General features: G+C 46.8%; 1 protein-coding gene across 1 annotated transcript in view; it reads left to right on the forward strand.

Moving 5' to 3' along the window:
• The window catches only part of LOC102378297 (fatty acid desaturase 1-like), a 27,625-nt gene that overhangs the window by 2,661 nt on the left and 14,000 nt on the right, over nt 1-10,964 (forward strand). Inside the window, exons 2-5 of the mRNA XM_006026009.3 lie at nt 2,934-3,044; nt 5,330-5,527; nt 6,152-6,253; nt 6,473-6,601. Coding sequence (XP_006026071.3) covers nt 2,934-3,044; nt 5,330-5,527; nt 6,152-6,253; nt 6,473-6,601 — 540 coding nt within the window. The remainder of the gene's footprint in view (nt 1-2,933; nt 3,045-5,329; nt 5,528-6,151; nt 6,254-6,472; nt 6,602-10,964) is intronic.

A 10,964-nucleotide genomic window follows, 5' to 3' on the forward strand; every position in this document is an offset into this window, starting at 1 on the left:
GTCACCTCTCAACCTTCTCTTGTGGAGGCTGAAGAGGTCCAGGTGCCCCAGTCTCTCCTCATAGGGCTTGGCCTGCAAGCCCTTAACCATACGAGTGGCCCTTCTCTGGACCCTCTACAGGTTATCCGCATCCCTCTTGAAGTGTGGTGCCCAAAACTGCACGCAGTATTCCAACTGTGTTCTGACCAGCGCCCGATAGAGGGGAAGTATCACCTCCTTGTTCAAACACAGATGTTTACTGTGGAGCTGACTAACTAGCTCTGCAGTAAAGTTCAATCATCCACTGTGAACTTCCCTGGTGAGACTGAATGGTCCTGTACTGACCGAGGTGTCTGACAGAAGCAGAGAAATGCCTCTTGTGTGACAGAATATTGAAGAAAGTTTTGCTTTCTTTTATTTTATGTTTTTCTCTCCTCATTTGCTCCCCAACTCAAGCAACAGCAGACTGCATGGATATTTCATTCCAGCCCCTGCTGTGATTTCTTTCCATCCATCTGCTCTCTCTTCAATTTCTCTTTCACCTTTTGTTTCTCTGTTTGCAGTCATAAAGAACAGATATGATTTCATCCCAATGGTTGCCACAAAATATGTAGTACACTGCCATCACATGGTTATGTTAGACTCGCAAACCTTGATTGTGTGTATTCAAGGAGCAACTTTGTTTCTTCCTGTACCAGCAAGTTTCAGACATAAGATTCCAACATGGAGAAGGCTAATGCTAACTCACCATTAAAAAATATTCACACATATGATGTTACTGTATACATCATATATTTTGAGCTACAAAATGCACTGCATTTCAGCTAAACTACAGTAATAAAATTAGGTACATTCTCATGCCCAGATAGCACTATTAAAGCACTTGAATTAAAGAAGTAAAAGTTAGGATGAGGGCAAACTGTCACAAATATGTATAAGAAACAGTGATGATTTACATTCATATGCTAGGGCCTAAAATTAGGTACATGCTCTTTCCTCCTTTTTTCTTTCTTTTATCTTTCATTTTTGGATGCAGTGCCACACAGACGAGATGAATGTGATAGTACCCATTGTTAGCTACAGAATTTGAGAAGTCCCTGAAGGGTGCATCTACATGAGATGTTTACTGTGGAGCTGACTAATTAGCTCTGCAGTAAATGTCACAGCATCTACATGTATAGTCCTATTATGGCACAGGAAACTAATAAACTCTGCAGCAGGATAGTACTTGTAAATACAAATACTACCCTCCTGTGGAGTTTTTTTGTGCACAGCAGCACATGTATAGACACTGACCCAGCTGCCTGGGGCATAATGGTGCTTCAGTGCAGGGGCTGTCTGCCAGTTAGCCCCACACTGACATGCCCTCATGCCCCAGCCAGCCCCTCTGCAGCACACTGAGCCGGATTAGAGCAGCCAAGGGCTGGCAAGCTCACCCCCAGGGTGCCCTGCTAGCCGGGAATGCCCCAACTGGGCTACACATTTTGTGCATGAATAAACCCAGGAGCTGATTGCTCTGGAGTTCATTGCTCCCAGAAGGCCCGAGAGCAAAAAACTCTAGAGCAATAAGGTCCAGAGTTTATTCATGTACACTAATTGCATGTATAGATATGGCCAAAGTGTAGCTGGACATGCCAGAGTTTGGTCATAAGCATTACCATGAACATGCATGAGCCCAGAGGCTGGGAGGGCACAGCAACCACCTGCAGGTGGCAGCAGCAGCAGCAGGGGCATGGCAGCGGCAAGCAGGGAGCTCCCGCAGGCAGCCACGATGGTGGCGGTAGAGAGGGGGGAAGGGTGGCAAGCTCCGACTAGCAGTTGGTGACCACCTGTCAACACTGCCAGCAGCGGTGGTGGTGGCCAGGAGCGATCGGCGACCACACGCAGACACCACTGGTGGTGTTGGTGGTGAGGTGGGGGGTGAGCAGCAACGGCGCTTCTTTCAGCGGTGCACCACCAATTTCAGGGGGTGCATGTGCATGAGCATTAGTGAAATTAAAATGGTTTATTCACATAATCCCCAAAGTCAAAAGTATGAGTCCAAATAAAGAGCTGATTAATAGGGCTGTGTGAAGCTTTGGTCCCTGATTTGATTTGGCGGAGATTTGGCCTACTTTGGTGGCCAAATCTCCAAATCCGAACCGAATCAAAGAACCCTTTAATCTCTCTGAATCGAATCGGAACCCTCCGTAAAGATTCGGCGATTTGGACATAGACACAGCTTTAAATGTTGTTTCTACATACTTCTAGGTACCAGTGCAGCTCATGAATGCTGCGATGCTGGGGTGCATGGGGCCTCCCACAGAAGGGCAGGGGGGTCCCCAGCACGCTCGGCAGCAGACCCAGAAGTGGACCAGAAGCACTTCCGCTCCAATTCCGGGTCTGCCAGGGAGGGCGCAGGGGGGCCCCCCACACCAATCGCCGAGGGGGGGGGTGCCCTGCACACTCCCCAGCAGACCCAGAAGTAGACTGGAAGTACTTCCAGTCTACTTCTGGGTTTGCCGCCAAGCATGTTGAGGGCCCCCGCACTCCTGTGGGACGCTCCATGCGCCCCAGCATCGCAGTGTTCACAAGCCACGCTGGTATCTCGAGGTATGTAGAAAAACCATTTAAAGCTGTGTCTGTATCTTAAACGCTGATTCTCTGAATCAGCATCGAATTTTCAGATTTGGATTCGGCCAAATCAAATCAGAGACAGTGATCCAAATCAACAAGTCGAATCACTGTCCCCAATTCGTGCCGAATCCGAATCCAAATCGAATAGGGCCCACTTCACACACCCCTACTGATTAACTGTATCTTTGAAACAGCCCTTATTAGGTTTTAAGTACAAAAATATGTTCAGGCACAAAACAGCTATGGTTCCCATAGGCAGAAACTGATGAAAGTATTAAATAGCTTGCTTTTCTCCCTGGCTTATGGTTTTCTCACTTTAATCCTTCACACATTTGCAGGATGCCTTTGTAGCTTTCCATCTTGACAAGGCATTGGTGAGAAAGTACATGACGCCATTGTTGATTGGGGAGCTGGCACCGGATCAACCCAGCATTGAGCCCCACAAAAACGTGAGTGTCCTGTAGCATGGATATAGGCCACGTCCCCAAGGAGGGGTGAGCAAGAGCTAAATACTGTTCATAGGGGTTTGTGTTCATTTACTGGCTTCCAGGACTCTCAGACACAACACAGTTCCTTGCTTTTTAGTGTCATAGTCCTTTGTTTGGGAAAAGAGCCCTTTAGGTTTGTACTTTCCTCTACCTTGTAGCAAACTTGGTTTAAAAGAATAGAGTAGTCAGAGTGCAACTGTGACCCCTCTAAGTGAGCTAAACGTGTCAGCCATGTCACCTAGCCAGTATCAGAAAGAATCCCTGGGGAACAAAATGGATCGGGTCTTCCCTTCCCACAGAGTATCTCCGAAATCTCTAAGGTGAGCCGGGTATATAGGCTTATCTAATGGTAAATGGAGAAACCCTTTCTCCTGAAGGCTGCTGTGCTGCACACCCAGAGCAGAGGATATGGAATCACAGGACAATAAGAAAGTTGGGACTTCAAAAGTTCAACTAGTGCAGCTTCATGCACAAGGCACTAGCATTCTTGTCTAAACCATCCCGGATAAATATTTGCCTCACCTACACTTAAAAGTTTCTTATGACGAAGAGTCTACATCTTTAAGGGGTCTGTTCCAAAGCTCAATCAGTCTTACACTTAGAAATTTATTGTTAAAATCTTATCGAAATCTCCCTTATTGAAAAGCAAGCATATTATTACTTCCATCCTTTCTCATCACAGGGAACAACTGATTGCTGTCTTTTATGAAACTCTTTTTGTATCAGAGTTCAGTACAATGGGCTGTGAAATCCCTCTCATTTTTCTCTAAACTAAAACTCAGATCTTTCTCTCTTTCCTTGCATGTCATGTTTGCTCCACTTATAAGTAATTTTGTGGTTCTCTTCTCAATGTTTCCAATTCCTCCACAACTTTCTTGAATCTGGTGTCTAAAATTGGGTACAATACTTCAGGTGAGGCCTCCACCAGTGCTATTTGGAGTGGAAAAATCACTTCTATTGATACATCCCAGAAGACAACTACCTACCTACAAGGCACATCTACATGAGGTGCTGACTGCACAGTAACCTGATACTACTGAGTAGTAACATTGCATGGCAAAACCAGTGACACGATGCTACTGTGCAGTAGTATTAGGCTACTGAGCAATAGTGCCACAGAAAAGGCGATTGTCGGTAATATTGCACAGTAACTTGGGTTACTGCATATTTATTTAGTAGCTGTTTATACAAGTACTAAATAAATGTTCAGTAACCACTGCACAGTAGCATCTCATGTAGACGCAGCTATAGTGTTGCCCTTCTGAGTCTCATCTAGCCTTCAATTCATTTAATGCCCACAGACTTTTTCAGACAAGGTTATTTGGATAAATGTGATATCTTTTATTAGGCCAGCTGAATAGTTGGAAAAATTGTTCTTTGCAAGCTTCAGGCACAGACACCCTTCTTCAGGCATAGGGAGAGTCTGCTGGTGCTCTCCCTAGGGTTGAATAGAAGCTTAATCCAAGACGCAAAATGCATACCTGTGAAAATGTGAAGTCAGAAGACTGAAAATGTTCAGTCCTCTGGGAATACCTACCTGGCTGGACTGGATACCTACCTGGCTGGACTCATTTGAGTCCCGTTTTTTTGTTTAGGGTTCTTTTGTTGTTCTCCCGCCCTGGCGGGGGGTCGGGCTAGAAGATCTATTAGGTCCCTTCCGACCCTAAAACTATGAAACTATGAAACTATGGAATTATGTTGTGTTTCTTGCATAGGCTTAAAAATTATGTCACTGTGAGTTTGTCTTCTTTCTTCTTCATGTCAACATGGCTACAACCAACACCCCCAAAACATGGAAGATATCAAATTTTGACATTTGAAATGGAAACTTCACAACATGAAGAAGAAAGAAGCCAAACTCAACAGTGACATATATATTTTCTGTTACCCTTTTTGCTTACTGTACTAATCTTATTAGCTTTCCCTCCCTAGTCAGTATGGTATTCCCATCACCATGCCCCATCCAGTTTTCATCATTTATGGAACGTTTGTAATACATGAGACACCCAAACAGCGATTCAGTAGGTAAGCAAGGAATGTGATAAACCTTGAGGTGTGCAGGATAAGGTGATCCAGGAGCCATGTCAGAGCAATTGAGCCTGCTCAGTACCTGGAAACTAAAAATATCACAAACCACTGAAACACAGAGAAGGAATTCCCCCTAGATGCAATTTCCCCCTTGCCATTTTCTGCCCTGTTTCATGGCTGCTGATAGTATTTTATCTCAACACTGGTTCTCCCCACAGAAATTGCTGGTACAAGATTTCCAAGAGCTGCGTGCCACCATCGAGAGGATGGGACTTCTGAAAGCCAGTGGTCTTTTCTTCTTCCTGTATTTTCTGCACATTCTGCTACTTGAAGCTGTCAGCTGGATCATCCTCTGGTACTTTGGAATGTCCCCAGTGCCTTTCTTCATCTCAGCAGTGCTGATAGCAACTGCCATGGTAAAGTTCACAGTATATTGTACATAGCTAGTGGCTAACCTTTCCTGCCACCCTATTAGGATCAGTGTCACAATCCTACTCCTTCTGTTGATGGCTTTCCTACAGCCATGTACTTCCTGTGTTGCAATCACACTGTTAGAGTGGTTCCAGTAAAAGGGCGTAAGTCAAAGTCAATGTAGTGACATCTCCCTTTAGCCCTTACCTTCTAATAAAAGAGTAGTAGTTAGCCATACCACAACTTAGCCTCACGCCCTCCCTGAGCACCACTCTGACCCCCTTCACTTGCCCAATCTACTGTCCTACTCCCTGTCCGCTCTGCTAGTATGATTTCTGCTTCCTGCTGTATGCTCCCTGCATGATCTACTGCTATATTTTCTGCTTCCTCTCTATATGCTGCTATGCTGCCTTTCCCCTCCCTTATCTGTCATGTACCACATACAGAGGCTGCCTGCAGGCCACCCCTGAACTAGGGGGATGGTGGTTAGGGAGGGTGGAAGAAGGAGGTAGAGACAACACCGTGGGAAAAGAGCCACCATGATTGACTATGTTGAAAACAGACTTCTCTAAATTTTCATTTTATTTTATAACTATAATTTTTTATCAATTATTCCTTTTCTTTTCCAGGTCCAAAATGGTTTTCTGCAGCATGATTTGGGGCATCTCTCAGTTTTCAGCAAGCCTAAATGGAACCATTTGGGTAGCCACTTTGTGATGGGCTTTCTACAGGTAAGTACCTGACCCAGAGAGTGTTCCCTGGAGCTTCAAGGACTGATTAGAAGGGAGAGGGGTCTTCTTGGGGGTCAGAAATGTCTCCTTGAGGGACTTCAACCTGAATACGCCAGAGAGGTGAGGAGGGTGCAACTCTCATGGGGAGAGAAAACATGATGCCTGAAAGTGTTCTCTTCAGGCAGCACTGTTTGTAAACTCTGGCCTCCCTTCTTGCAGGGGGGATCAGCCAGCTGGTGGAAACATCTGCACAACCAGCATCACGCTAAGCCAAACTGCTTCCACAAGGACCCTGATCTCAATATGCATCCCCTCTTGTTTGCCTTGGGAAAGAAGCTCTCTGTGGAGGTGAGCATGAGAAGCTGCAAGGAACAACTTGGACTTTGGGGAGAATCCAAAGTTAGGAAGTTATTGATGGTCAGGTACTGACACTCTAGCAATTAAAACATGAGAGAAACTGTTACACCTGTATATCAGATATGTTGGGAAAGGTCCAGTGGGTAGATGGACTTGATATTTAAGATCTCACTGGTTCTAGGATGACACAGGGAGATGAGATGAAGAAAGACTGGAAAGGACTGGGGGGAGAGCAATGAAGGAAAACATTTGGAAGGGAAAAGAAAAACAGCTGTTAATTTTACATGGCTGAGCAATAATATCTGTACTAAAGTCATAATACTATTTCAGTTGACATGTCCAAATAGCACTTGTCCAGTTACATAAATGCTGTTCCGGAAACTTAATGACATTTAGCAATCTTATTACTGGGCCTGATGCTCCCCTGAGCAAACTTGCAGATAACACAAAACTGGGAAGGATTACAAAAACATTGGATGGACAGGAGCACAATTAAGAAGAATTCTGATAAATTGGGACGTTGGGCCGGGGTCAGTAGGATGGAATTCAGTGCTGACAACTGCAAAGTGCTACATCTCAGGAAAAATAATCAAAAACACTAATACAAAATGGGTGAAAACTGACTGAATGGCAGCACCGCAGAGAAGTATTTCAGAGTCTGGGTGCATTACATACACGACATGAACCTGTAGTGTGATGCAGCTGTAAGAAAGGCAAATGTAGTTTTGAGCACCATCAACAAGAGCTTCAGATGTAAGACTGTAACAGCACAGAGTGCTCTCTTACCTACAGGGACCTAGGCAGCAGCCAGGCAGCCTACAGCTGGCTGTAATCCCAATCAGGCACTGATGCTTGATTGGGGAACAGGGCCCAGCTGGAGTATATAAGGGCTGGGTCCCTGAACTACAAGGCAGCAGCTTGCTGCTACCAGCTGAGGAGGCAACATCTGGTTGGGCTGCTGCCTGGAACACCTTGGGGGCTTGGGCTGGGGCTGTGGGCATGACCTAAAACTGCACCCTGCTGGGGAAGGGAGGTGTGGTAGTGCTACCTGTGGTGGGGTAGCTCCCCAGAAAAGCAAGACCAGTTACCTCCCTGATAAAAGGCAAGTAGGGGCGTCTGAAAACCCCACCCCCCATATCCCTGGTGGGTGAGACCTGAGACAGGGGGAGACCAGGATCACTGCAAGCAGTGAGGCAGGGCCCAGGCCAGGTGGATGGACCTGTGGCAGCACCCAGTCTCACAGCAGAGCCTGAGCACATTATGGAGCCAGGTGTTAGGCTTGAGGGGGGATGGGGCTTGTAGCCCTAGTCCCATTGTGAGGGGCTTGGAGCCCAGTGAGGGGGCCTGGGACCCAAAGATATACAGAGTGGGTGATGCCTGGGGATGGGGCTTGGAGCCTGGGGACAGGGATTGGAGCTGGGAGAGGCTTGTGGCCTGGGGATGGGGGCTGAAGCATGAGGACGAGGCCTGGAGGCAGAGGACTGGGAGCCCAGTATATGTAGAGATGATGAGGAGGTAGGGTGTCAGGCCAGGAAACATCTGTGAGGCATGGGCCATGTCAAAGGGAGGTTGGAGTGTGTACAGAGGCCCTTGTCACCAGAGCAGGTAAAAGGCAGCCTCCTGCCTGATTAACATCAGATAATTAGAACATCAAGACCTGGCAGAAGACATCAGCAGGTGGTTATCCCAGAAACCAGTGGGTGAGCCTATATTGAGATCAGTCCCAAGACACCCACTTGTTACAAAGACACAGGATGTGATAATGCCTCTTTAATTGGCACTAGTTAGGCCTAACCTAGAATACTGTGCACAGTTTTGGCCTCCACACTTTATAAAAGATATGAAGAAATGAATGAGGGGCCAAAGGCAGGCAATAGAAAGCATAAAGGGCTTGGAAGGAAAGCCATATAAAGACTTACAGAAATTATGATTTTGCAGATTTTACAAAATCCAGCATTGCCTGCAAAAGTGAGCAATACCTGTGAAATCCACAGGGGAAAAAAAAGAAAACTCACTTCAAATAAAATGCTGGCTCCCCAAAGGAAGCCAGCAATCCTCAGGGTGGTGCAGCAGCTCGCCAGGGTGGGGAAAAGGGGCTGCCCACTTGAAGGGCTGCTGGCAATATGTCTGCTGCCCCTTGCCCCTGGTTGTCTGCTAGGGCTGCTTGCCATTTGATTCCGTCCTTCTCCACCAATAAGCAATGAAGGGCAGGGCTGCATGACAGACAGCCCTCACCAGCCAATCAGTGGTGAGGGGTAAGGGCCAGTGGGGGGCCTCGGCCAGAGGCATGGAGGACCCCACAATGCTCCACCCACAAAATGGCTGCCAGGTCCTGCAATCTGCCCACAAAATCAGCAGACAGCCACTGTGAACTCAGTAGCTCCCCACATATAAGAAACCGAAAGAAATAGGCATGTTTATCTTGCAGAAAAGGCAGTTAAGAGGGAATATGATAGCAGTCTTCAAATATCTGAAGGTCTGTCATGAAGAGTGTGTACACCTCTTTCTCTCTCATTGCAGACAATAGGATGCATAGTGATGGTTTGAAATTGTGACAAAGTAGGATTAGGCTGGACATCAGGGAAAAAAAATCTTCATTGTTCATAACAGTGAGGCAGTGGATTAGACTGCCTAGGGATGTGGCAGAATATCCTTCATGTGAGGTTTTCAAGAAGAGGTTGGAAAAGCATTGATCATGGATGATCTCAGAGTAAGAATATCTGGAGTGATCTCTGAAGAGCAACTGTTGGAAGTCCAGGATCCCTCACGTGGATTACTAGATCAGAAGAAGAGCACTGCTGTCTAGAGCTGGTGGAAATTGGAAAGACCTATACTCAACAGCAGGAGAATGAAGCGGAGCTCACAGCTGCCTTAGTTATGAAAGATTGAAAGAGTTGGGATAAGTTAATGGAGGGATAGTATGACAGAACGGAGAGTTCTGGCACTCCAGTTAAGGTGATTTCATAGATTTCAGACATTAGGGCTGGAAGGGAACTCGGAAGATCATCGAGTCCAGCCCCCTGCCCCAGGGGCAGGAAGTCACTGGGGTCAAAGGATCCCAGCAAGATAAACATCCAAATGTCTCTTAAAGGAATCCAGAGTAGGTGCTTGTACCACCTCTGGTGGCAGGCTGTTAAAGGCCTTGGGGGCTCAAACAGTAAAGAAGTCTTCCTTATGTCCAGCCTGACACAGTCTTGGAGGAGTTTGTGACCGTTTGAACTTGCCATCCCTTGGGGTGCTCTGGTGAACAGGCATTTCCCCAGATCCTAATATACACCCCTTATATACTTATAGGCAACCACCAGGTCCCCCTGAGCCTGCGCTTTTCCAAGCTGAAGAGTCCCATGGCTCTCAGCCTCTCATCATAAGGCCTGCTCTCCTGCCCTCTGATCATGTGTGTGGGTCTCCTCTGGACTCTCTCAAGCTTCTCCACATCCTCTTTTAAATTGTGGAGCCCAAAACTGGACACAGTAGTCCAGCTGCAGCCTCACCAAGGCTGAGTACAATGGGAGAATGACATCCTGGAATTTGCTTGAGAAGCATCTATGGATGCAAGCCAGAGTTTTTGCTCACTTTACCAGCTGCAGCATCACATTGGTGGCTAATATTCATCTTGTGGACAGTCATGATCCCCAAGTCTCTTTTGGTTGTGGTGCTAGCAAGTGTAGCACCGCCGAGCCTATAAGTACACTGTGGGTTTTGCTTCCCAAGGTGGAGTACCTTGCATTTTTCAGTGTTGAACGCCATCAGGTTTTCGTCCGCCCATTTTCTGAGCCTGTCAGGGTTGGCCTGGATCACCATCCTGTCCTTGGGTGTGGACACTTTACCCCAAAGTTTGGTGTCATCATCAGTCCATAGACTTCTTGAGTCAGATAGAGCTCATCCATGCACATGAGGAAGCTTTGTGACCATTCAGATTTGGCTGAGTGCTCTTCCCATGAGATGTCTGGATAGTTGAAGTCTCCCATGACAACCGTGCACCGGGAGCATGCAACCTCAGCCAGTTCCTTGGTGAACCCCTGGTCGAGCTCTTGATCCTGGCTAGGAGATCTGTAGTAGACTCCTACCATTGTGTCCCCTGTGCCATGTTCACCATGGATTTTAGCCCAGAGAGTCTCCAGTTGTCCACCCTGGGTGCCAATGTCAGTTTGCAGGGACGTGTAGCTTTCCTTGACAGAGAGAGAGAAACACCCGTCCCTTTTGTCTACACGATCTCTCCTGTACTAGATATAGCCATCTATAGCTGTGGCCCAGTCATAGGTGGAGTTATCCCTATGAGGTCATAGTCATTCTTGTTTAGCAGGAAGACCAGTTCCTTCTGTTTATTCCCCAAGCTCCTGGCATTGGTGTACAG

The sequence above is a fragment of the Alligator sinensis genome, unplaced genomic scaffold (genome assembly GCF_000455745.1).
Source record: "Alligator sinensis unplaced genomic scaffold, ASM45574v1 scaffold437_1, whole genome shotgun sequence".
NCBI lineage: Eukaryota > Metazoa > Chordata > Crocodylia > Alligatoridae > Alligator > Alligator sinensis.